Source organism: Hibiscus syriacus, unplaced genomic scaffold, assembly GCF_006381635.1.
Source record: "Hibiscus syriacus cultivar Baekdansim isolate YM2019G1 unplaced genomic scaffold, ASM638163v2 tig00110290_pilon, whole genome shotgun sequence".
Classification (NCBI taxonomy): Eukaryota; Viridiplantae; Streptophyta; class Magnoliopsida; order Malvales; family Malvaceae; genus Hibiscus; species Hibiscus syriacus.
The window spans coordinates 58,284-85,713 of record NW_024062663.1 but is presented as its reverse complement, the minus strand read 5'-3'; the positions used below and the strand labels follow the sequence as shown (position 1 = coordinate 85,713).

Below are 27,430 nucleotides of genomic sequence, written 5' to 3'. Positions count from 1 at the left end.
ATTGAGAAATTGATATAATCGTAGTCGGAACGATCTTTAAATTCGAGATCTGATTCTTGATTATTTTATAAATTATTTTGGAAATTTTGGTTTCATAAAAAATTAAACTCGTCGTCGATCATTTAGGTTAGATAGGGTCGAACACATATAAAATTATCTTAAAACAAAACATAAATTTTACTAAAATCTAAAATCCAACGTTCAATTTAAAAATGTATGCAACTTATATAAATGCTATGATGCAATGAATGATATTATAATTAAAACAATAAAAGTAATGCTAAAAATCATTCAAATATAAAAGAGTCTCCATTCATTCGAAAAAGAGTCTAACATCATGTTTAATATTTAAATCAAAGATAACACTTCTCATACCTATGATAAACGTTTTTAAAATTACTACTACAAACTGTAAAGGATTAAAAAAGTACAGCTTTATTTAAAAGCCCTTGCAAGCAGCTGCAGACACAACCTTACATTAGGCTCTATAAATAGATTGCCTAACGGCAGACTAACCCATCCCTTCCATCAGCCAATCTTCCGGCTAACCATCCTGTTTTTTCACATCATGGGTTGGGGCTCCATGGATGCTGTTCTGTGTTGCATTATTGCCTTGTCCTTGGTCCATGTTTCATTGGGTGCAAAGGCTAGGCATTTCAAATGGGAAGTGGAGTACATGTACAGATCTCCAGATTGTCTGGAACATATTGTGATGGGTATCAATGGTCAGTTTCCAGGACCAACCATCAGAGCTAAAGCAGGAGACACCATTGTTGTTGAGCTCACTAACAAGCTTCACACCGAAGGAGTTGTCATTCACTGGCATGGAATCAGACAAGTTTCTTTTTTAGCTCCAATCTTCTTACTATCTTATATATGAAAGACTTTTAACTGTTTCACAATGAACGATTATACCTATGCATATTCAGTGTTCGAACCGAAACCTCAAATATAATAATAAATCTTTTAACCACGGAATTCGCTTGGTTCTTGCACTCGTATATGAATTTAAATACATATATGATTGTTAAATGTTGGTTTTTCATCAGCTGGGAACACCATGGGCGGATGGGACTGCTTCCATTTCACAATGTGCGATCAACCCAGGAGAGACTTTCAAGTACAGGTTCAAAGTCGATAGGGTATTTTTCTCTTTCTTTTTGCTCTGTTTTTCAGCTGAACTTCAACGAGATTAAAGGTCAAAAACACTTTAAACACCCACACGTTTTTCCAAGCTACAAGTTGAATTGAACATTACTATATTATATTATCTTATTCGTGAAGAATATTTTTATTAAATAATGTGTTGTGGTGCAGCCTGGAACATACTTTTATCATGGGCACTACGGGATGCAAAGATCTGCAGGGTTGTATGGGTCCCTGATCGTGGACGTGGCAGATGGAGAGAAAGAACCATTCCACTATGATGGTGAGTTGAACCTGTTGTTGAGTGACTGGTGGCACCAAGGTGTTCATGAGCAGGAGGTTGGCCTTTCCTCCAATCCCTTCCGTTGGATCGGTGAACCACAGGTAATGCCATGTTTTTCTAAAAGAAATATACTTTTTATTTTTTTTTAATATTTTGAGATATTATAAAATAATATATATTTATAATATTTTTTAATTATTTATAATATATGCATATTCTACCCTCTATAAATATAGTTTTCAAATCTAAGGCTTCAGGTGAGAACAAAACTTATTTTAATGAGATCATTAAATAAATTCTTTTATTTAATTTTTTTCTCTTTTTAATGGATGGATAGTCCACTTACTAAAATTTAGATTGGTTGGTTTAGTTAGTGCAAATTTTGCCCTCGTATCCACCATATAATAAGATTACAGATTCCATGGGTGGTGGGCACTGTCGTTACTCATTAAGATATTAAAAGTAGTAAAAAAAGATTAATTATGATGAGGACATGACACATAATGAGTTGATATAACAAGTAATCAAAACAAAGTGTAGACAACTGTAGCCATTTGTTTCAATACTTTTTTCATGAAAAAACAAGGATTTGTTTACAATTTGATGTGTATTTTTTATATATTTTTAGGCTAGACTACTTATTTAGTCACTCATTTATTTTCTGTTATTATGTTTTGGTCACTCATTTTTTTTAAATTATATTTAACGTTACATTTTAGTTCTATTTTGGTTACCCATAGTTAAAAAATTAATGATATTAACGTGTTATCATTAAATAATGTCACATTATCATTGAAAAAAATTAAAAAATCGTTATGTCAATAGTTCTGTTTATTTTTCAGTGACTAGCGACTAAAATGAAATGTTAGATATGATTTTGAAAAAAGAAGTTAAGTGATCAAAACGAATCGTTGGAATAAGTGGATGATTAAATATATAGTTAATCCTCTCTTTTTTACAAAAGTGAGTCTAGAATCCATGATCTAAGGGAATACGAGAAAATAAAAATGAACAAATTAACCAACCGACCAAATGTAGTTGCATATTTTTTATTATTTTAATATTGAAATTTGTATTCTTAATACTTAATTAACGTTTTATTCCGGTTTATAACTTTTGGGAGAAAAAGAGACCAAATGATAGTTTACTACTAAAATGGATTTCAAAAATTAACTATGAAAGTGAAAAAAAATGTTAATAAATTAAAGTTAATTTGTGACAATTTTCTAGAAGTAAAATTTGCCACGGTGATAGTAGACATGGTGGTTGGTAATTTCTTTATCATATTCCCATCTCATTCCAAATTGGGATCCAAAATAGGAAAAGAAAAAAGCCCCATGAAAACCATTTTATTTTTAAATTTAGTAAAAAAATTGTAAATGTTATATGGGATAAGATTCGGTTACGCGATGTAAAACTATTTTAATTTTACAAAGATAAATAGATTATATATATATATATATATATATATAATTGTTTATGATTTTAAATTTTCACATGCGTTGTTTTTGGGAATCAGAGTCTGCTGATTAATGGAAGAGGGCAATACAATTGTTCAATGGCTGCAAAATTTAGTAACCCACCAATTGGGCAGTGCAAGTTCAGAGGAAATGAACAATGTGCACCACAGATCCTTAAGGTTGAACCAAACAAAACCTACAGGCTCAGGATTGCCAGCACCACTGCTCTTGCTTCACTCAACTTGGCCATTGAGGTATTCTACTTTTCCCGTTTTATTCTAATGCCATATTTCCAAAATTAGCTTCCAACTTTTATCAAAATGATTATTTTAACTCGTATATTTCATTTTGGGATAAAAAGATTCCGTTATAGATGGAAATCATTAGTTAACAAATTGTTAAAACTCCTACAAAGAAACTTTTATCCTAAAATGAAATGTCTGGAATCAAAATGTATAGTTGAATCCGTGATGAACCAATGCAATAGTTGAATCCGTGAGGAATCCCAAAGCCTGCATCTGTATACTCTTATCTACTTTTATGACATGACACTGTAATTGCATAGTTGAATCCGTGATAAACCAATGCAATTGCACGTTAGAAAATGTCCAACCATAACAGTGTAATTGCATATACAGTAATTGAGGTGTATGTATGAATTGCAGGGTCACAAGATGGTGGTGGTGGAAGCTGATGGAAACCATATCCAACCATTTGCTGTTAATGATTTGGATATCCATTCAGGTGAAAGCTACTCTGTGTTGTTAACGACAGACCAAAACCCTTCCCGGAACTACTGGATTTCAATCGGTGTTAGAGCTAGAGAACCCAAAACACGTCAAGCCCTCACCATTTTGAACTATTCCCCTACCTCTGCATCAAAGATCCCTATGTCTCAACCACCTGTAACACCTCCATGGAACGATTACAATCACAGCAAGGCCTTCACTAAAAGCATATACGCCCTCATGGGGTCACCTAAGCCACCTGAGACTTCGAACCGACGGATCGTGCTTCTCAATACGCAAAACCGAGTCAATGGATTCATCAAGTGGTCTATCAACAATGTTTCATTAGTGTTGCCTTCCACTCCTTACTTGGGGTCCATTAAATTTGGTCTCAACAATGCTTTTGACCAGAAAAGCCCACCAGACAACTATGATAGCAGCTATGACATCATGAAGCCTGCAGTGAACCCAAACGCAGCTCAAGGAAGTGGGATTTACACCATCAGTTTAAACACCACGGTTGATGTGATTCTCCAAAACGCCAATGCGTTGGCCAAGGATATTAGTGAGATACATCCATGGCATTTGCATGGGCACGATTTCTGGGTGTTGGGATATGGGGAAGGCAAGTTCAAAGAAGGCGATGAGAAAACATTCAACTTGAAGAACCCGCCATTGAGGAACACCGCTGTGATTTTCCCATATGGATGGACTGCGTTGAGGTTTGTTGCTGATAATCCAGGGGTTTGGGCATTCCATTGTCATATTGAGCCACATTTGCATATGGGGATGGGAGTTGTTTTTGCCCAAGGAGTCCAACGTGTTGGTCAAATACCAAGAGAAGCTCTTGCTTGTGGATTGACAGGAAACAAGCAGAACTGAGAGATTAATTGAACTACCTGCATTTTGGCAATGAATCAAGAGAACTACACGCCATTGGAAATAGTGACTTAATTTATGTATTAGGTTATTTGCAATCAACCTTCTTTCGCTCTTTTTCAATTTCTATATTAGTGCTTTTGTATTTGATCTGATTTGAGCTGAATGATTAATTGCTAATTTGGTATCGTGGATGCTATCTTTGTTGCATGGGCTTGGAATTTGTTAAGGAACAAGGCTAGCCTTAGCTGTGGCATGGGCCTACATTAGAGGTCACAATCTGGTTGTTTGGATCGGGTCATGTTATTACGAGTTTGGAATATATTTGGTATAGATTTCATTCCGATTGGATCTGATTTGGGTCTCATTCGGGTCAATGGTAAGTTAAGTTGAGTCGAGTTAATATCGGATGGGTCGATTCTCAGAACATATCAATATCAGATTGTCAGTCTTCGAGTCGAGTTAATATCATATCAATCATTTTTAGGTTTGATTAATACCAAATCATTCGAATTTTTGTGGGGTCAACCTTTAGATCTTTGAATCAATTTAGATAAATTGAGTATAATTCCAATCAAATATGTATAAAATTATTGATATATTCTTATAAAAACACGTCTTTTTATTATGAATCTTTATCATGTAGGTTTATTATTAATTTTCAATTGTTCAATGTTTTGAATTCAACCACCATTTTGGAACGATAAGTTTATCCCAATCTCTTTCGATTTCTCCCCCTTTTCCACCAGAATCTTTGCAACCTCTTTCGTTTATCTTTTTGGGAAATCTTGAAACTATAAAAGAAAACCATTGAAATCCAGTGGAAAATCCAAGTTCCTTTTTATTGAATTTAACAAAAATGGATAAAGGGAAGGAAATGGGAGAAAATTAGCATTATTTTTTTGGTGTTGAAACCATAGAGGGAGACAACGGCTATGGTTGTTAATTATCAAATAAAATAAAATGATTATTAAATTATAAACACGACGTAGGTTAGATTTAAATTTAACGGTTGATACAGTCTAGGCACTTAAAAGTATAATGTCGGAAATATGAGACACCTATTTTAGTAAAAAAATATTTAAGCACCGAAAATAACTTAAGATATAGTTTGGACATTTATTTTTGCATTAAGTCAAAATATAAAAATAACACATGTCACTTGATGATTTTTAAGGGCCGTTACTGAGTAGGCACATAAAAATGTAACAGATAAAACATTAGGCATCTAAAAGTGTAATGGAGAAAACGTTAGACATTTAAAAGTGTAACGGAGAAAACGTTAGACATCTATTTTTTAACGAAATTTTCTTTAGGGATTTAAAAACTTAATGTATAGTTTGGACACCTATTTTTTCATTAAGCCAAAATAAAAATATAAAATATATTTTTTACTTAATATAAAAAAAGTCCAAATTATATCTCTTTTTCTATTTAGGCGCCTAAACTTTTTTTGGTCAATTTAGGTGCTTAAAGTTTTTAATGTTATCATTTATGTACATCTACTATAACAAACATTAAAAATATTCCGTCAACTGCTCAACATGTGATATGTGCACACCTTTATAAATTTTTAATAATTTTATTTAAAAAGAAACTTAAAATTATTATTTTTTTCAAAAAAACCTTAAAATATTTCTAAAATCTCAAAAATATCCCAAAATCTTTAATCCCAAAGCATCCATCTCATTTGTGGTCGTTCACCGCCTTGTCGCCCCTACCAGTACCCACCCGTCTCCGCCTATTAACCCATCGTCGGCAGTTAATTGTAACTTCAAACTCCCAAAGTCCTTGAACCCAAATCCTCAAATATAAACTCTAAATCCCTAAATCCCAACACATATCCATCTCAATCAACATGTGAATGGTTGGAGGCTGGTTGGAGAATGATTGGTCGGCGAGTGAATTGAAGGTCTTGGAGTATTTTATAAAAAAAATAAGAAAAGTTGAAGTTTTTTTTTTAAAAAAAAAATATGATTTTTTTAAATAAAAAAATAAAAAATTAAGCCACGTGTCAAATACTTATTGATTGACTTACTTTCAATGGATTTTTTAACAATCATTACGTCATAAACACTTAAATAATAACATTGGGAATGTTAGATACTTAAATTGACAAAAAAAATATTTAAGTTCCTAAATGTAAAAAGAAATATAATTTGAACACTTATTTTCATATTAAGCATTACATTTTTTCATAGCGTGTGGTAGGGAAGATGGAAAACTGAAGGAATAATATTATTTTCTTTCTATTCATTGCATGATAAGATTAAAAATGAGAGTAAAAAAATTAAAATTTTAAAAAAAACAATCTTAAACTTATGATTTCAGTTTAAAATGATTTGTTTTAATAAATTAGAAAGAAAGAAAAATTATCTAATTTTATTTTCTACTAAATAAACTCAAAATTTATCTCATTTTCAATTTTCCATACTCAACCAGACACTCTTACATCCATCCTAAGAGAAACAAAGCACACTCTTACATCCTAGGGGATAGCGTTTTCATTCTGGTTTAAAGCAAATTTCCAGTTTTCAGAAGAAATTATTTATTGCTGTATAAACAAATTACTCCATTATAATAAAGTAATATAAGGGGTGAAATCCATTCATCTGTGTTACTATGCTCATTGTTGGGTAAAAGAGTAAGAAACAGACTATACAAGTTCTTTTTAAAACCTCTAATTACAGCTTTGGCCAACAAATTACCCCCATTTTATCCCTCCCCTTCTACAAAAATCATAACATCTTTATTGACTAACTCCATGTAAACATAAGGATATTACCTCTTTATTCCCATCTTCAATATCAAAATGCTGCCATTTTATCTAATAACTCACGTCTCAGATTTCTCTTAAAACACAATGCCATTAATGCTTGACTTGCTTTTTCCAGATAATGTAGTTTTACTCTTGTGGCTTTGGTTGATCCTTCAATCGATCACTGCTTTGATTGCCGCTTTGGTTATCGCTTCGATCGTTGCTCTGAAGATTGTTTTCTTCATTGCCAACCTCAGCTCCTTTGACATACAATTCATAATAATGCTTGGCCTGTCGAATTTCCCTGTCAAGTTCTGCATACATCTTCACGGATGCTTCAGCGAAACTCTTCAATTGACCAAGAAAGAAAACGAGGCTTGTCTCGAAAGAATCCTTCAATGCATCATTTCTGAACATGTTATACGCAGAATCACTAATCTCATCATCTTTCTGGGATGCGGACGTGCTCTCTTTCACAGCATCCTCTCTTGACATATTGATAGCAGAATCAATGTTGTCATTGTTCCCTGGGGCTGCATATGGACGACTAGCATTCTTCCCTTCGTTCTTTTCTTGGTGCGGCAAAAAGCCAGCTGTATCGGCTGCCAACCGTTTCATGGAGTCAGAGACTTGCTTTATAGAAGGCTCCAATGCATCAAGCTTGTCATACCAAGAACCGCATGTCACATATATTGGAGGGCCACGTGCTCTCAGAAGTTCGTTTTTGAAGTTTTTTCTCTTCGATCTCTTCAAAGATTTTTGCGGAATAGAAACGCATTTCCCGAGCCAACTGTTTATGGCTTTCAGATAAGCTTTCAAGGCATCAGTCCACTTTCTAAAACTCGAACACAGTGAGCTTAGTTCATGTTCAAGATGAGCAGTAATATGCCGATGTGATTCAGACAGCACAGAGATTTTCATGGTGCCATTCTTGTATGCAACTGATATAATTTGAAACTGACGCCTATGACATTCAGACATTACTTCCCACATTCGACTCAACCTGTGTTGGAATGATAGGTGAAACAGATTATTTAGAATAAGAGTATTTCAGATACGAGCGCAAGCAAAAAACTATTTTAGGAAGTAAACGTATTGGAACTACAGGCCCGTAAAAGTACGGCAGAAATGGAAAATGAGATACAGTAGATGAAGAAATACCCTTCGATCAACTCTTCAAGTTGTGGCTGTAGCTCATTGTCACGTAAATCCTCAATCCTTTTTGATATTGAGTGAATTCTTTGGATTGCAACTCTAATTCTTGAGTGCAAATCCTTGACAACAGCTCGAGTCTTGTCAATTTTGCTTGAACTCTCTGCCCTCGACTCCAGCTGTCTTAAGATTTTGCACTTCAAGTCATACTCACTACGGACTGTCTCGCTGGCCTGAAGTTAAGAGAAATATAAAATGAATAACTATCAGTGATCATAAATTTAATGCCCGAAATCCAATCACCGCTATACTGGATAACCTCAAGGATTCAACTTACTAGTGAAAAATTGGATCGCTTTCAACTTTGGAAAACAGCAAACAAGTAACAAGAAGATTTCATAGTAAACTATTTGAAGTTCAACTCGAATCCAGAAAAATAACTGTGCACGTCTCCACATTTAGGCAGAGTTCGGAAACATACGATTAACTACAAAGGCATTCATTTTCCTAGGATTTCGAAGCTAAATTCTTGAAGTATTCTTCTTTAAATGATAATCTCTTAACAGAAGAAACATGAGTAGCACAGAACCAAAACCAGTACTTATGCAAGCACATTCTTCCATACAATTGTTTCAATTCCTAATGCATCTAAACAACAAAACACCGAATTTATCTTGGGATACCATATTTCACCACAGAAGGCTCATAACCAGAAATGAAAAAAATCAGGAGGGAAAACGTAAAGCAAAAGAGAAAACAAATATACCTTTACTTCATCATAAAGCTTCCTCTCCCATGCATATAGTCTATCCAAGGTTGAGGCATGACTGCCTGAAATCATGCAGGCATTATAGAAAAGATTGTCGTTAAGGTCCTCACATCATCCTTCGAATTTAATCCCACAGGATTCCCGGATGAAGATGACCGAGATGACGTTGTCCTATGCCAAATCAAGTACTTTACATCACTTTGAGGAGGCTCTAAGTAAAGATAAGAAAGAATTAGCACAAGCATCAGAAACCAAGAATCAAGAAAATAAATAACCTAAAATCATTAAGAAGATAAACCATTACAGAACTTGCCCTAAATCCCACGCATACATTAGTTTGCTTATTTTAAGATGTTAACATCCACAATTTCCATCTACATACTTCTATTGTTCATTCATTCTTTACAATTACAAGGATGACGCATAAAAAGCATTTGTAAAAGGATTCTTATATTAACAGCATATAGATTATATTCCCTTAAACATGCTTTACATATATGAAATTTCCTGTTGTATTCTTCCACTTGTTGCAACTTTATAACATAACAAAATTTGCAAGTAATACAAGAAAATGTATTCTTTAAAAACAGAAGATAATATGCATTAGGGAAAATATAAAATCTGACACTTCAAATGTTGGCAGTCACTCACATTCAACTGCTCAATGTTCCATTATCAACGATTTCATGAAAGGATTTCAAGGCAAAAAGCATATTTTGGATGTCATTTTGTCATCCTTTCAGGTTAATGTTTTTCTAGCAAAATGTATGTTTTTCTAGCAAAATGTATACTTTAAATATGGCATGAATCTTAAAGAGAAAAAGCATCTCATAGTCCCACTTCGAAACTGTCACTCCCAACTTCTCATAATTTCATCATGTAAGGGTTTCATGAAAGGATTTCAAGGCAATAACATATTTTGTATTTCATTTCATCAGTTCCACTGGTTTTTCTTCAAACAATCAAATATTATTATGTTCACTCTTCCCACATCACATTGAATGATTTCAAGATATAATGATATAACTAATTTGTTGTTGCCTTTGCTCAGAGCTCTGTCTGCCATGTATGTGCTATTTGCAACAGATTACCCAAGACATGTATTTCATCACTAAACAAAGTGCACAGCGCAGGCACTACATTTTAAGGAGCTCAAACTGTTTCAACATGGTTCCAAAAATAATGGGTAATGGAAATTTACCTTCTTTGACTTGGCTTGGATCTTCTCCACAAGAGAAGCATGCACTGAAAAAAGTCGATGTTGTCAATCCACCTGAAATATTAGAAAATCCTGTGAACAATAACTTTCACCAAAACATACAAATATAAGAAAACCATTTATGAAGACCCTTCAATGGAACTGATTGAAATGGAAATCTCCATAAATTCAAAATTGTTTTACCAATTTTTCACATGCGAAGACCTCAATACATTCAAATGGATCAAGGTCAATTGTATAACACAAAGATAAATGATAAACAAGAAAAAGTTTGTAAAACAAAATCATGCACTTCCTCACTAGATAAACCACTTCTTAATCATGCATAGCTCCCAACCCAGATGAGACACCAAACAAACACAAAAGATTTACTCTGCGTGTGTGGTGATGGCATGCATGTGCAAGTGAGAAAGAGATGAATCTGGGTCTGACCTTTTCCAGGCAAAATAGGACGGAAATGCAACTTATTAGCTTCAAGCATCCGAGGAACTTCTTTCCCAGAGTCGGAAGCTTTTACAAAGAGAAACTCAATATCTTTCATGACAGAAAGGAAATCTTTAGTGGCAACCTTGTTTTCAGAAGCCTCTTCTTTGACAGGAGTTTTCTTTATTTCAGTTGGAATAGAAAAACTGTGAGGTGTCCCTTGTAATGGTGACAAATCCGAAATTCTTTTTTCTCTACTGAAAGAGTCAGTTTCTGAAGCTACACTACCAACAGATGGGATAGCTGATGGTTCATTTGATATTTTATTGTCATTAACTCTGTTCAGGTTTTCAAAACTTCGAACTAGAGTATCTGCAGGAGGCTCATCATCGAATTCATCTTCTGAACCCTGAGTTTCTTCTCTTTCATGTAATGAAACTCTCTCTTCATCTTCTAGCTCTGGAACAACTTCCTCTTCCCTATGTTTTCTAAAATCGTCAATGGTTCCTGGACCCTGGTTTGATTCCTTCCCTTCTTGAAATGACAATTGATGGTCAATTGGATGCCAGAGACCAAAGAAATCCCATTCTGGAGTTCCTGACGGCAAAGAAGAAGCGTCAAATGGTGATGATTCTGGTTTTTCAGTGGAACGAGGGGTGGTATTCTGTGGAGTACTTGATGAGGTTATCAATCTGATATCAGGTACGGGGGGTTTCTCTTCAACTTTTCGTGAAGATGTAACCCCAAACCTCATATGTTTCACCTGAAAATGACTGGAAGTGGGAGGAGATGGAGAAAAGGTTTCGGTTGCATCAACGTTGTGAGAAAGATGGAGAAGAGTATGAAAACTGGGAAAGAGACTTTTCGGTTAAAGCAAGGGGCTCTGGTGTAGCATTAGTTGAAGTGTAAAGGGAAGACTCAACTGGAGCTTCAAGCTCAACAAACTTCCTAAGAGCAGTGCCTGAACTTTTTAGTGTCTCAATATATGCAACATGAGCTGCTGCCAGTAAGCATCTTCCATCAAGTGCCTGACGAACATATTTCTTCCTTTCGCGACATAACTGCAGGGCTTGATCCTCTTCTACTTTAGAGCTAGAGGCCCCCATATTACAACCCTCTACTGATCGATACTCCCCTTAACAAGCAATCAAGGTTCAAGACATAAGGATTCTCCTGGAAATAAATCAAGCTTACATCACATTAAATGAACATCTTAAAACATGGAGCAATAGTATGAAAGCGTTTTTTCAGTAACCATGATTGTAATTCTGATAGAAAATACCAAGCTAAACTCATCCAAAATCAAAGCTACCTCTATCAAAGCACGTGATTAAAAAAAGATTAAAACAATCAAGAAAGAAAATTGGGTTCAAAGTAAAATTCCAAAAGTACAAATGGAAAGTGTCCAATTATCCCAAAGTAAGACTGATTTTCAAGACTCCAAGATTTGTTCTAACCAAGCATCTTGGATATTCAAAAATGTATATCGAATATTTAATAAAAAAACTGCCCGCATTTAAGACTGCAGATTTAAGTTTTCAGATGCACAATTTCATTGGATTTCACAATCATATCATGAGAAGCTTCATGCCAACAATAATTGGTTAAGAACTAGTACTATAGAAAATAGATTATTTAACCAAATAAACTGAGAGAGGGGAAGACAGAAAGTTAAGACCAAAAAATAAATGCCAAAAGAGGATACTAAACACCTCAATCATCAATAAGCAAATAGAAATACGAGTTTACAATTGGAGCCAACAAAACAAGAGAAAGCAATTCAACGAGTAAACTTAAGCTAAAACATGCTTAAATCTCAAAATTGGTAACTGAAGAACAATGGCTGAAAAAAGATTTGTAGTACGATTTTGAACTCAAAACCTATGATAAACCCACAACTATCGAGTAAAAGTTAAAGAGCAAGTATTGTTTAAGAATGATAAACATTAATCACAAAGCAACATCAAAGGTGAGGGAAATAAAAAACAAAAAGCTCCAAAGTTAAAAAAATTTAAGGCGTAAAAAGAAAAAGAAAAAAAGGAGATGGTAGGGAATCAATATGGATATTCACATGTTCATCTTTCTAGAAAACAAAAACAGTATAATTACACCAACAATAGCTATTAAACAATATAATCCTAACATGATTAACTTTTCTTCAACTCTAAAAATTTACCAATAAGTCATATTTCTACATCCCACAAAATCCTCCTTCGCTGATCTAAGCTATTGAGCATAAAACAAAAACAGAACCACAAAAGGAGAGATGAAAATACCTTGAAAGAGAAAAAAAGCCCAAGTTTGGGACTCAAAAGTTACCGCAAAATTGAATCAAAATCAAAACCCAGAAGGAAGTGATAATATCAGATTCACCCTGGAAAACAAAGAGGAACAATAAAATAACAATAGTTAGAAGCAAAATTCATGAACAAACATCAATCTTCAACAATAAAAAAAGCATTGAATTGAATGAAAGGGAAAACCCAGATAATAAAACCAATAAAAAAAACCCAATCAGACCCAATAAAAAACCCAGATAATAAAGCAACAACCTTGAAGAACAGAGCAGCAAATTTAGTGAAAAGGGGAACCTAAAGGGCTGATGGGAAACTCGATAAAGGTCAGTGAAAAGAGGTGGAATAACAAAGAAAAGGGGTTGGATTTCAGAGCAGAGTCATCGTGTTCATGTAGAGATGAGTCATCTAAACAGTCATCAAAGAGACAAAGGAAAGTCGAATCTGAAGGTGGTTTGTTGAATATATGCATTTTTTATTTTATTATTATTTTCTTTCTTTGGGTGTAAGAAAAATACAACGGCAATGGCCGGTTTCTTCCAATCAAGAGGGCACTTGGAAAACAAAGGCCCATCCATCTATTCTCTATCGCTTTGCGGACTGTGGTCCCCATTATATGGACTGAATTCGAGCGCTGCGTATATAAAATATAGTCCGGATGATTAAAGAAAACAATTATTTTTGTGAATGTGTATTTATTAATAATTATTTTTTTAAATAAATATTATATCATAATAGACTATTAAAAAAATAAAAATTAAAACACACGTGAGATTGTTAGAGTGAGTAAAAGACTTGATTTGGTTCGATTTGTAATATCATAAATTAGACTTGACTTGAAAATTTTTAAATTCAAGTCGAGTTATAAAATAAAACTCGAATAATTCAAATTTTTAGTAATTAAAAAATTTATTGAGAGTCTTTAAACATATATTATTATGCATTTATCTCAGATTATAAAAAAATTAAAAATAAGAACCCTTAATAGCCTCAATTAATGCAATTATTGTTCTCTCTAAAATTTTGTTGCTTAACAGTTGCGTTTGTGGGTGTGTGTATTATTAATAACTAAGAAAATTTTGAACAAATATTATCTTGTAATCATCCTAGCGGGGAAAATAAAAATAAAAGCACACATGAGATTGTTAGAGTGAGAAAATTTTGATTTGATATTAATTTTTTTTATTTGATTGGCTTTATAATATCATAAACTTGATTTGACTCGAAAAAAGATTTAAATTCGAGTCGAATTATAAAATATAACTCGAATAACTCAAAATCTGTAGTAATTAATTGATTGATTTTTAAGTTTGAGTTTTGCATAATATATGTATATCACATATGAAAAAAATATATGTATATTGTGTATAATTATAGAAAACTGATTAAATTTAAATCAAATAGTACCATAACATTATAATTATTTACTATTAACATTATAAATGTTTACTTTTTACTAATAATGAGTTGGTCTAGAGGGATAAAACATTAGATTTTTTAAATAAGATCAAATATTTGAACCTAACGTTTGCAAATTTTAAAATACTAAATATTCCCAAAGTAAAATTCAAACCATTAGCGTTTAAAATCTCACGTCAGTTAAAAAAACAAACATATATTTATGGGGTCTTCTTAAATGTTTTTAAAGGTTGGTTTATTGATTCAATTTATTAGGTGAATAGTAAATACTTTAAGGGTGCGTTTGGTTCACGGAATGTAAGATTACCAGTGGTAATAAAATATTATCAGTGAATAGGATTACTAAGAATGTTGTATTTTGTATTTGGTTGGTTTAGTAGGAATGTAAGATTACCGTGTTTGGTTAAAGAAATAAAATATTATTGGAATGTATATTTGACAAAATTATCCTTATTATATATTTGTTTTTTTAACAAGTTGGAAAATATTTATATTTTCTTTAAAAAATTGAAATTCATAAAATTTATATAAATTTTTTACAAATTGAAATATAAAAAGGTTTAATGAGAGGGTAAAATTTTATTTTAACCCCTGAACTTTATATAAAATTTTAATTATAAACTTTTTTTTTTGTAAATCTAAAATAGTTTAAGGATAAATTTGTAATTTAACATTCGTATAATTTTTATTATTCAATGACAGAATAATGATATTTAAAAAAAATTAAGGGTATTTTAGTCTAAAACGCCGGTAATCCAACAATACCTAAGGAAATGGAGGTAATGACATTCCCGGTAAAATTCCCCAAAAAATCCACTATTGATAATGTAAGATTACCGGGAATGACATTTCTGACCAACCAAACGGGGGAATGTGAATTTCATTCCCATGAGAATCTCACATTCCTCCAACCAAACACACCCTAAGGGGGTGTTTGGATTGGGGAATGTGGGATTCCCATGGGAATGGAATCCACATTCCCCCGTTTGGTTAGCCCGGGAATCCTATTCCCGGTAATGTAAGATTACCAATAGTGGATTTTTTGGGGTATATTACCGGGAATGTCATTACCTCCCTTTCCTTAGGTATTGTTGGATTACCGGCGTTTTGGACTAAAATGCCCTTAAATTTTTATTTTTTTTCAAAAATATATTTATTCTGTCATCGAATAATAAAAATTTTACGAATGTTAAATTACAAATTTATCCTTAAATTATTTTAGATTTACAAAAAAAAATCTATAATTAAAATTTTATATAAAGTTCAAGGGTTTAAATAAAATTTTACCCTTTCATTAAACTTTTTTTATTTTTAATTTTGTAAAAATATATAAATATTATGAATTTAATTTTTTTAAAGAAAATATATAAATATTTCCAACTTGTAATATTACACAAATATAATTAGGACAATTTGGTCAATATACATTCCAATAATCTTTTATTCCTTTAACCAAACACGGTAATCTTACATTCCTGCTAAGCCAACCAAACACAAAATACAACATTCCCAGTAATGTTATTCCTTGGTAATCTTACATTCCCACTGGTAATCTTATATTCCGTGAACCAAACGCACCCTAAGAGCAATCTTTTATTCCAAACAGTGATATTTTGGGGGTATATTACTGGAAATGTGATTGCTCATTTCCTTAGGTATTGTTGGATTACCAGCGTTTTGGACTAAAATGCCCTTAATTTTTTTTCTTCAAAAATATCCTTCTTATGTCGTTGAATAAAAAAAATTCTACGAAGGTTAAATTACAAATTTATCCTTACACTATTTTAGATTTACAGAAAAATTCATAATTAAAATTTTATATGAAGTTCAGGGTTAAAATAAAATTTTACCCTTTCATTAAACTTATTTATCTTTTCAATTTTGTAAAAAATAAATAAATTTTATGAATTTAAATTTTTTAAAGAAAATATATAAATTAATTATAGTAGAATTATAGTAGAATTCAACTTGTTAAAAATATATGTATATAATAAGGATAATTTGGTAAAATATAAATTTTTAATAATTTTTTATTCATTTAATTAAACATTGTAATCTTACATTCATGCTAAACAAACCAAACACAAAATACAACATTCCCATTAATCTTATTCCCGCCGATAATTCTATTCTCTCTGGTAATCCTATATTCCTGCTGGTAATCTTATATTCCGTGAACCAAACACATCCTAAAAATCTATAAGCTATATTTATATCTCGTCAGGGGAGTAAAGGATACAGTAGTACCATTTGATCAGCACAAACAAACAGCTGGTTTCTACTGGAGATTTCTGAAACATTCATTATGATTGAGGACCAAATTGTATCAATGAATCCACTGTCCTGTTTTTCCTTTATTTAATTCTTCAGATGCTGCATTGTAATATAATATCATTGAAAGTGACTTTTTCTAGAGGAATAAATGTATGGAAGAAATAAAATAAACAAAATGTAATTTAATAGAAAAAGTTTTATAATCTAACGTGATCGTTATAGTGGAGAGGGAACTCATTGATCTAACGAAACGAATTTTAATAAAAATTATTATTTAAAGAAACTCGTTGTTCATGTCCGAAGAGAAGGGAATAAAATTGCTGATAAACTAGCAAGAAGCGTCAATTTCGAAGATAGCCAAACCATAATCTTACAGGAGCTTCCTGCTGATATAAGCCAACTCGTGATTGAAGAATGCAATTAGGTTTAAGTAATTAGGTAGTTTTCATTTTCTTACCAAAAAAAAAAAGAAACTCGTTGTTCTAGTGAGACAAGTCTACGAAGAAATTTTTTAGAATTTTAAATAATATTTTTTATTAAAACCCGACTTGTTAAAATGACGAGTTCGTTCTCCACCGTAACAATCACGTTAAATTACTAAATGTTTGTTCATCACCTGCATTCTCTATATATTTTTTTACCGCCTAAGTTATTTCCTTAAAAAAATGAATTAAAAGTATGAATGGTAAAAGAATAATCTTTTGGTTGAGAGAGAATAAAGTGAAGGGGAATTAACAAATCGTATTAGAATAAAGAAAGAGGTGATAAAGCATCTCCTTTTTAGAAACACCTTTGAATGCTTCTTTAACACTACTTTTAGAAGGGGATTTTGATAAAAAAAGTATTTAGATTTTAGTGTTGTTTTATGTTTTGACATTGAACAACTCTTAACTTTTGGTTCAAACTTTTGGTTCCGATTATTTATTAATTGAATAATCTAGATTGAGTACTGCAGAGTCGATTGTGACTTTTTCAACTCAGTTTGTTCCATGCGCAAATATCATGATTTAAACCTCTGACTTTGTTTAAAGAATTTATTCAGTCAGATCAACTAGTTGTTGGTGTATATGAAAGTTAATTACGTTGAAGATTATGAATTTTATAGACATTCTTAATATATTAAAATTTCTAACTATTCAACTTTTCCAAAGGCTCAAACATGTCTTTTAACTTTTAACTGTCAATTCGATCCTATATAATTTTTACCATTTATCATGTATAATAGTGATTACAAAAATATATAGGTATAGTGATAAATATAATATTTATATTTCATTATTAGTTTAAATTTTATTATTCTTTTTTAGTTAAATTTAAATTTTATTTTTAGTTAAATTATTTAGTTGTAATAAAAATGATGTTTAAATCATTAAATTTTTTTAACGTTAATGGGGTATTTTGTATAATAATCTTTGTATATTTTATTATCGACGTGTTATATTGTTGAATCTAAATAATGCCAAAAATATAAAAATATACAATTTTTAGAAAAAAATAATTTATTATAAAATATTATAAAATGACAAAAATTATTATATATCAGTAAAATAATATTACATCAATAATTAATTATATATGGATTGACATATAAATTATTATGTCAATGTAATGAAAATAATAATAATTTAACTAGATTTTTTTGAAAAATATTAAATTAACATAAAATATAAAATTTCAAAGTTTGAATTTATTATTATGAGATGGCACGTTCAGCAATTAGAGTGCTATATATATTATAGCGCGTTGAGTTACGTTTGGTTGTCGCAATCGATTCTGTTTAGTTTAATGATTATTATCGCATAGCTGTTGATGTTTACTCCAAGCTTAAGACACAAATTAAAAGTGAATGAAATCTAAAGTTTATTTTCTTTTTAGAAACATATAAATATATTTTACTTACTGTTCAGCTCAGTTGATAAAACACAAGGTTCTTAATCTTGAGGTCGTGGGATCGAGTCCCACGGAAGGCATTTCATAATTCGGAGGTCTCACACGGAAGCTGCTCTCAACCTGACGTTGGGGGCAGCCTACTATCATACCTTCCCCTTACTCCATTACATATGGGAAGCTAATTTTTTTTATAAATATATTTCACTTACGCTTGGAGTTGTAGGAGGAAAGTAACATCAAGCAAAGACAAATAGTATAGTAAACAATGTCTTAGTGAATGAATCATTTATAATATTAATAAAATCACCAATGAGATTTATGGCCGGCCATAGAAAGGAGCCTGATCAGAGTAGAGTTGTTCTCGGCCCCTCTTTCGATATAGAAAATGACTCCTCGATTTTCATCAATGGTGTGAGCAAGAGGATCCATAAATCTACCTTATGAGAAGCATTCAACATCTATAGGGGGTTTCCGACATTTTCATCCCATACATATAAATCCAAAGATGACATGTTGAGGGCTATCGACAAAGGAACCCATCGATGAACGGACGAGTTGTGCATCAGTGTTTCAACAACAAAGTTTTCGTGATAATCAGACAGATACATTCACTTGTGAAGTCTAGAGGGTCTCGGGTCATTGTTGACCGGTCAAATGCCACTCGAGTAACATATCCAAGTTTCAGGGTTAATCTAAAAGATCCCGTGTTCTACAAATATGATCTACAAAGTATGGACCTGATTTAGTCGAGAATTGGATCGACGATGTTAAATTATTTATTCAATACAATATCGATAACCATTTTAGCCCTAATTGGATTACCAGATAGTCAATTAATCTATATTATGGTTTAGGGACTAATATGTAAAGCTTTCAATATTAGAGATTAAAACATAGATCACACATTTATTGCAAGTTAAGAGGTCATGTCATAAATCTTACACAATTGAGGGGCTACATAACTAATTTAGTTATTTTAAGCGGTTCGTATCAATATTAGTCTATTAAGTATTGATACTATATGGATACAATATTGATACTCTTAGATAATATCTATATCAATCAATGAAGTGTTGAAATTTCAATCCATTAAGTGTTAAAATTAGTGTGTATATATCTACGCAATGGCAGAGAACAATAGTTGATATTTTAGTTCTTGATTTTACTTTTGGTTCAAGAAACATGAGTTCTTTCCTTTAAACAAATAGATAGAGAATGAATTTAAAGGATGAAATTCAATGATCATAAATGTTTTATTGGACCCACGATATCCCAATTAGTCGTTAATAGAAATCGATATGAACATTTTATTGTACGAACCTAGCGAATTCATTGATAAAAGAATTATTATTAATTTGTGAGGTCTCGAGACCATGAATATCTATTTCAATGATTGAACGTATTACCACGACCCGATCCGATCCGAGACGGCGGCGGCGGCGGCGCGCGAGAGTCCCCTTGTTCTCTATCACTCAACAAGGAAGTGGGAAAATCAAGCCTTAAATACCATTCCCAATAGTGTTTCAAATAATATGTGGGATTTTAGCATTACCAACACTTGTTCCCAATACTATGTGGGATTGAGCCTTAAATAGTGATATTATTTTTGAATGTTTTGCTTAAAATTGCAATAATCGCGATTGATTGTAGATTGACTTTTAATTATGACATATTTATTCGTATAATACTAATGCAATTGGTTGCTGATTCAGTTGTTTTAAGGTGCATGATTGTTAATTGTTTCCTGAATAATCACATTGTATTGGAAACAAGTGTTGGTAATGCTCAATCCCACATAGTATTGGAAATACTATTGGGAATGGTATTTAAGGCTTGGCTTTCCCACTTCATTGTTGAGTGATAGAGAACAAGGAGGACTCTCGCGCGCCGCCGCCGCCGCCGCCGTCCGTCTCGTCTCGTCTCGTGGTCGTGGGCTTGGCTTTATTATAATTTAAAATATTACATTCTTCATAACATTTTCGGTTGGTAACCGAAAATGTGATATTCCTCGTAATATTTTAAATTATAACTAAAAATATTATAAAGATCATATTTTATATTGTGTCTAACCTAACATATTTTTTAATAATATTTTAAATCGCGTTTATTTCTATTTTTTTAAGCCGCATTTTAACATGCTTGTAAACTTCAATCTTCATACATAAATAGATAAATGGATTCATATTCGTATAATATTTCCGCATAATATTGTGAACAAAGAAACCAGTTTTCCTTCATCCATGATTAACTTTTTGGGCTAATGTGGTAAAATCAAATCCATAGTGAAGCATGATCAGCTTTCAAGCCATTTTAGATAAGGATCATTGACAGAGACTGTAGCGTGATTTTATGCTAAGATAAATTTATAAAATTTAAAGGAAAGAACAAATTATTAATAAAAATTATAAAAAAAATTAAATTAGATGGAAATTTAAAATATTTAGAGAGTAATTACTTCAATCTCCTTCGATTTATCTCTGATCATTGAGGCATATTGGAAAGTTTATTAATTTTAAGGTTCGACCATTTAAAAGGCTGTAAAGTTAATAAATTATGCTTGTAGGTAAAACAGAAAACATACAAAGAGATGGGTCACTCTTTTTATGAAGAAAAAGTTGATGAATATACTGAAAATCCGGTTAGCAAGAAAGGTGAACAAATAGAACGAAATTAGAGGAGGAAGGGAAAGGCAAAAAGCATAGGAAAAAGGTTTTAGGTTTTCAAATGACATGATCTTAAAAATAGCCCTCAAACATTTATTAAAATAATCATTTTGTTTTTTTTATTTTTATTTTGTGAGCATTTTAATCCTCAGAGTTTCACTTTAGAACAAAAAATTATTGGTTAACATACGATTAACACTCTCAAATAAGAGTTTTTTAACTTAAAATAAAACGTTAATGGTCAAAATGTCCCAGGAAAAAATAAGCGATAAAGTGAGTATTATGTCCGATATTATGTGTCTTTTTGCCCTAAAATAAAACATTGAAAATTAAAATACTCTAAAAAAACAAAACAAAAATAAAATGATCAATTTAATAAATTTGGAGGCTAATTTAGACCCTCTTCAAATCCTAAACTTTTTCTTGTGCCAGCTAATGAGATTTTGGACTTATTTCGTTTGCTTTCGGTACTTAGGATAGGCGGGTCATTTTGCTAAGGAATCTTTGCTCGTCACTTTCACATGGGTTGATGCTAATTTCACATGAAAGCCGGTCAATAGAAGAAAAGGAAAGAAAAAGAAGCAGCAATTTATAGTCATAATATACATTTGCAAATTAATTATGGGAATGAAACCAATTTTTTTAATAAAGAATTTCAACCACGTAAGGTAAATATGTGCTTAGTTGGAAGTGTCTTATTAAAGACATGCTTAGTTGGAAGTGTCTTATTAAAGACATGCTTAACTGAATACGTCTTATTAAAGACATGCTTAACTAAAGACGTCTTATTAAAGGCATGCTTAACTGGAGGCGTATTATAAAGACGTTAACTAGACACGCATTTATCCTACTTGACATCTCTCATTCATAATTTTAAATGTTAATTGCTTTTTATATTTTAATCAGTAAAATTGTTAATTAATTTTATTTTTTATTTTTCTCATATCTTAATGAACTCTTTTATTTCATTGTCTTAAATAATTAGTATTTAAATAATTGATATTTTAGATAATTAATGGTAAATAATTTGTGTTTAAATAATTGATAATAAATTAATTCGTCTTAATAAGTATTAAAACTTATGATTTGATAAATACTTGAAATAAGTATGTTATTTAAATAGAAATATAGTTTTTTTACATTACAATTGTTGAGATTTACATTTATAATAAAAGCAAAAAAAAAAAAAATCCTCTCACTCACAAGACCTCTATGTGAACCAGTTTCATAGTGCAGTCATTTCTTTGTCGTTATCAATAGTTTGTTAGACATCACTGTATACAAATATTATTTACAATTCGATTATAGATTAATCGTTGATCATTATTGTGCATAATTAAACTCTTCAATAAATATTCTATTAAATTTTAAAAAAATTAAATAGAGAGATTTTAAAACAAATTATATTCTTCTTAATTGAAAAAAATTACATATTGGTACCGTATAGTAATTACTAATTAATACATCAACATATTACATACTTCTAACTTTGAAAATAAGACCAGAAATTAGAATAAAATAGTGAACAAAACCAAAGTGTACATACCACTGTCAAACTATTATACTGATTAATCAAATCGTTTGTCAAATTCCATAACCTTTCTTTTTAACTTTAACAGTTTTATTAATTATCTTGTAAAATATAACAATTACACCAGTTACAAGTTAGTCTGCACACACCTAAATGTAGCAACCGTTCCGAATCCACAAAAGAAGTTTAGAGACACAATGGTTAGATAGTGCCAGAAGTGTCAGGTTTCGTACCTCTTGAGCAATGGTTGAGGTTGAATTTTAGCTCAAAATACAAAAAACGAACACTTTAGGCGACTACTCCTCGTACTCTTAGTTGTATACATAAATGAGGAAGTAGACAATGACAATCCTATAATGAATGTGATGCATGAAAACAACTTACTCCCATGCCTTTCAAATTGTCAACACCAGTATCAACTTGATCCCCATACATACTATTAGAGATGCATATAGCCGGATTTAAATCCGATCCGGATCGGATAAAAACCGATTCGATTTTTTTCACTAAGCCAAAAACCGGTTTATAAAAAAATCGGTTCGGATCATAACCGGTTTGGAGGGCCAGATGATGTAACCGGTGTAACCGGTTTCGGTTTGAAAAAAACCGATTTTTTTTTAAAAAAACCGGTTTTTAATCCGATAAAAAATCCGGTCATCCAATTTTTTAAACCCCAGACCGGATTTTTTTCAGGATAAAAAACCAGTTTTTTATCCCGTTTTTTTCAAACCGGTTTTTAATCCGGTAAAAAATCCGGTAGTCCAATTTTTTCCCAAACCGGTTATAAAATATCCGATCCGGTTTTAAAAAAACCGGTTTTTCCCAAATCCGGTTTCGGATATTTTTTGCTCAAAATCGGATATTCGGTTTTTTTTGTGCACCTCATACTATGAACATGACATGAGCAATCCAATCAAAATAATCTATACCCAAATTTGGCATAGGATTTTGGATCATGCAAAAATCGAGTTCATCTTACTACAACAATGATTTGATAATCTATTATAATTGATTCTAGCAGGTGCCCTTTAAAATGTAGTCAATGCCAAAACAAACTACCTTCTAATAAACCCAACAACTGAGAAACTGATGGCAAGAACAGAGATCCAAATGAAGAAGACTAGAACAAAAAACAATGATACAAAATATCCTGAATATAGGCCAAATATCGAGATGGAAACAACAAAAGTTCCAAATATCAGAGTGAAATTCCCTTCAACGTCAGTGTTTCAAACTAACAATAATTAGACGAAACTAAATTAAAACAAAACCTACGAAGATATGCTGTCCCCAGTAACTTAGTGATCACCAGGCATGCTCTTAATGATATCAGAGTCACCTGGAAAACACAATATTACCACAATCAGAACAATATACAGATAAGATGGAAATGTAAATCAAACATATTACCAGCACATCAATATTTACCAGGATCAATAATGCTGAGGCAGCACACTCTGAAATATTTTCCGCAAGCAGTGCCCAAATCTACGTTGTCTGCAAAAGCAGAACACCCACGTTTTCAAGCAATTACTCGTAAAAAACAACACAGTCAGGCATCCATTGAACAAACCAGAATCAGAACTAAAATAACTGTTAGCTTCCAGAAGGAAACATCACAAAAATATAAAGACCATTGTCAACCATATCAATCAAGACATAGTGACAAAATGACCCTAATGTTCTATTTTTTATAGAACATTTTAGCACCCAACATTTCATTTTGGGGCAAAAAAGTCCCACCGTGGATGAAAACCGTTAGTTGACAAATGGTCAACACTCCAAAATAGGTGACTTTTTTGCCCTGAAATGAAAATGCTCCAAAAGTTAAAGGGGAAATGACTATTTAATCTGGTTGTTCGCTGTTCAAGAAACCTTGTTTAGGCAGTTCAAACCATCCATGCATAGTGTTTTGAGCCAAGATTTCAATTCTTCCATGTCTCAGTAGTAACATATTGTTCCCTGGAGCTCAGGTCCAAAATAAGGAAGAAACAAGTGTTTCCGCAACTCAATTCCTTTCCACTTAATCCTTATTTCATGGCCACATATCTTTCCGGCTTAGTAATGGGAAACCTTGCTCTAGGGAATTTTTTGGCATTATGCCATCACAATCAATTCATCAAAAGGTTTGCAATCACATGCGGATTAGTTGTTCCTTACTTCCTTCTACCATTTCCATAAGCAGCACTAGAAAAAATCTTACTTAAACTTAGGAATTGAAAGGGAAAGCGAGGGGACGAACATGAACAAATCTTATTGATAATATCTGGACTAAGCATAAGATTGGATTTCAATTTAACATAATACGAAAAACAATCATAGATACTAAGTAATTAACAAGAGTGCAATAGGTGAAGGGGCATACTTCCATTGTAGTGGTGAACTCCAACCTTGCACAGCATGGCATAATACTCGATCTCTGACTTCCTAAGAGGAGGACAGTTGTTGGCAATGATAATCAACTTACCTATAAAGTATAAAAGCAAAATAAGAATGTCTTCCATATGCTGAATCGACATCAGATTAGAACCACAAATAGAAAAATAGAATTTCAAACAAAATCCACACATGCACTAGTTCAAGTTAAACACTATTTTTTAGCCCAAAATGAAGTCCATTCACTTTTAGTTTACTATCCAAAACAAGAAAACGAACCCATCGTTTTTCATATAACAAAAAAAGGTGACACAGATATTCAAACAATCAATCAGATAGCTCGAAATTTCAGTAATGGCAGAAAAAACATAGTTTTAAATTAAAAAAAATCCATTACCTTTGGAACTTCTGAGAGATTTGAGAACAGTTTTGTAACCCAAAGTGTATTTCCCACTTTTCATAACGAGAGCCAATCTGTTGTTAATGCTCTCATGGGTCTTCTTCTGCATCAGAATATCCCATCAGTCATATAAAATTAGTTAACATGTTTTCATAAGATTTAGGAAAACTAAGTTTAAAAATGAGAAAACGAGCATCGGGATTTTACGGTCTTCTTGGAGGCAACCATTGTGGAAGCAAGGCGGAGACAGCAGCAGCTACAACTGGCTCAGTTTCACCATAAGCAATAAGAAACCCTAAAATCTAACTAATATAGATACATAAACAATGATTTTGAGGTTGTATTTTGGGCTAAAAGCCTTCGATCCATTACCCTTTATGGCCCAATTAACTTTACACATACCTAAATATAGAAAGCCTTCCCATAGATCAAGACCCGTTTTCAACTCAAACACCTCAAATACTTAAACTATCAACGGGTTAATATTTCATTTGGATAAACTACCTATTTGGTCACTCATCTATTAATTAGTTTCTATTTTAGTAATTTATCTATTTTTTTTTCAAAATCATATATATCTTTACATCTTAGTTCTATTTTGGTCACTTACCGTTAAAATAATATGTGATGTTGATGTGTCACCATAAGGTAATGCCACATCAGCATTGAAAAATATTTTGAAAAGGCCATTTCATATCGCCGTTAAATTTTTAACAGTGGGTGACCCAAATAAAAACCAAAATATAACATTAGGTATGATTTTAAAAAGATGTAATATCAAAATTAGCTCCCAACGTTTACTAAAATGGTCATTTCCCCCCAATGTTTCATTTTAGGGGAAAAAACCTATAATGAATAGTTACTTTGGCTCTTATTCCTTTTTCCTTAAACATTTTGACTCTCAACGTTTCATTTTAGGGTAAAAAACTCCTAATTTAGAGCGTTAATTGTTTGATAACTAATGGTTTTCATCCATATATGATATTTTTGCCTAAAAGTGGATCATTGGGGGGGATAAAATGCTCCAAAAAAATAGGGAACAAAGTGGTGACTATTTAGTCAAATATTAAGTGTATTTTTTGACATTTTGCCTTCTTAAAAATAATAGTTGAATGACAAAAACAAAAACTAATAATATGTGAGTGACCAAATAGATAGTGACGAGTAATGACCTAGTAAACATACAAACACAAAGAAAGTGACAACATTCACCTCAACTAAAGTTGCTCGATTTGGCTTGATTTAAACACTCTCAGGAACTTTAGCTTGTCCTCTTGGAGTGATGCCTTCCACAGTTTCCCTTTGCTTTAGAAAGGTAGAAGAATAATTAATCAATAATAATCCATCATCTCAAATAATAAAGTTAAACAAAAACCTTCAATTTTTCCATGAACTCTAATTTAAACATCATTTAACGTTTGGATTCAACTTACCTAGAACTTGAAATTGACACTACAAATTGAAAGTTTATATTTTATAGTACAAGAGTTCTAAATATTTATTTAATTTCTAATTTAGGAAAGAAAAAAAAAAGCCTTCAATTGTTAGAGGGAAAGTAAAAGATTTAGGCACCGTTTGGTTCACGTAATATCCTATTACCGAGGGAATGAAATCCTCATTGCCTCGTTTGGTTGGCCAGTAATCTTATTCTCGGTAATCTTTTATTACCAACAGTGATTTTTTTTGAGGTATATTACCGAGAATGTGATTACTTTCATTCCCTTAGGTATTGTTGGATTACTGACATTTTGGACTAAAATACCCTT

The 27,430-nt window shown here is 31.9% G+C and overlaps 2 protein-coding genes, 1 long non-coding RNA gene and 1 pseudogene across 3 annotated transcripts; 2 read left to right on the top strand and 2 right to left on the bottom strand.

The window, feature by feature from the left end:
* Positions 1–533: 533 nt before the first annotated feature.
* Positions 534–4,703, top strand: LOC120116257 (L-ascorbate oxidase-like). Its single transcript, XM_039136790.1, has 5 exons — positions 534–838; positions 1,050–1,142; positions 1,318–1,530; positions 2,949–3,143; positions 3,555–4,703. Exons 1-5 carry the CDS (start codon positions 569–571, stop codon positions 4,497–4,499), a joined length of 1,716 nt encoding a protein of 571 aa, XP_038992721.1. The 5' UTR covers positions 534–568; the 3' UTR covers positions 4,500–4,703.
* A 2,376-nt stretch (positions 4,704–7,079) lies between these two features.
* On the bottom strand, positions 7,080–13,510 carry LOC120116256 (annotated as a pseudogene).
* Positions 13,272–13,533, top strand: LOC120116258. Its single transcript, XR_005515536.1, has 2 exons — positions 13,272–13,394; positions 13,443–13,533. It is a non-coding gene; the product is annotated as an uncharacterized LOC120116258 (long non-coding RNA).
* A 10,569-nt stretch (positions 13,534–24,102) lies between these two features.
* Positions 24,103–25,960, bottom strand: LOC120116250 (60S ribosomal protein L30-like). The gene is made up of 5 exons (XM_039136786.1): positions 25,872–25,960; positions 25,662–25,767; positions 25,254–25,355; positions 24,317–24,385; positions 24,103–24,227 (listed from the first exon to the last, which is right to left on the bottom strand). Exons 1-5 carry the CDS (start codon positions 25,890–25,892, stop codon positions 24,187–24,189), a joined length of 339 nt encoding a protein of 112 aa, XP_038992717.1. The 5' UTR covers positions 25,893–25,960; the 3' UTR covers positions 24,103–24,186.
* Positions 25,961–27,430: the final 1,470 nt, after the last annotated feature.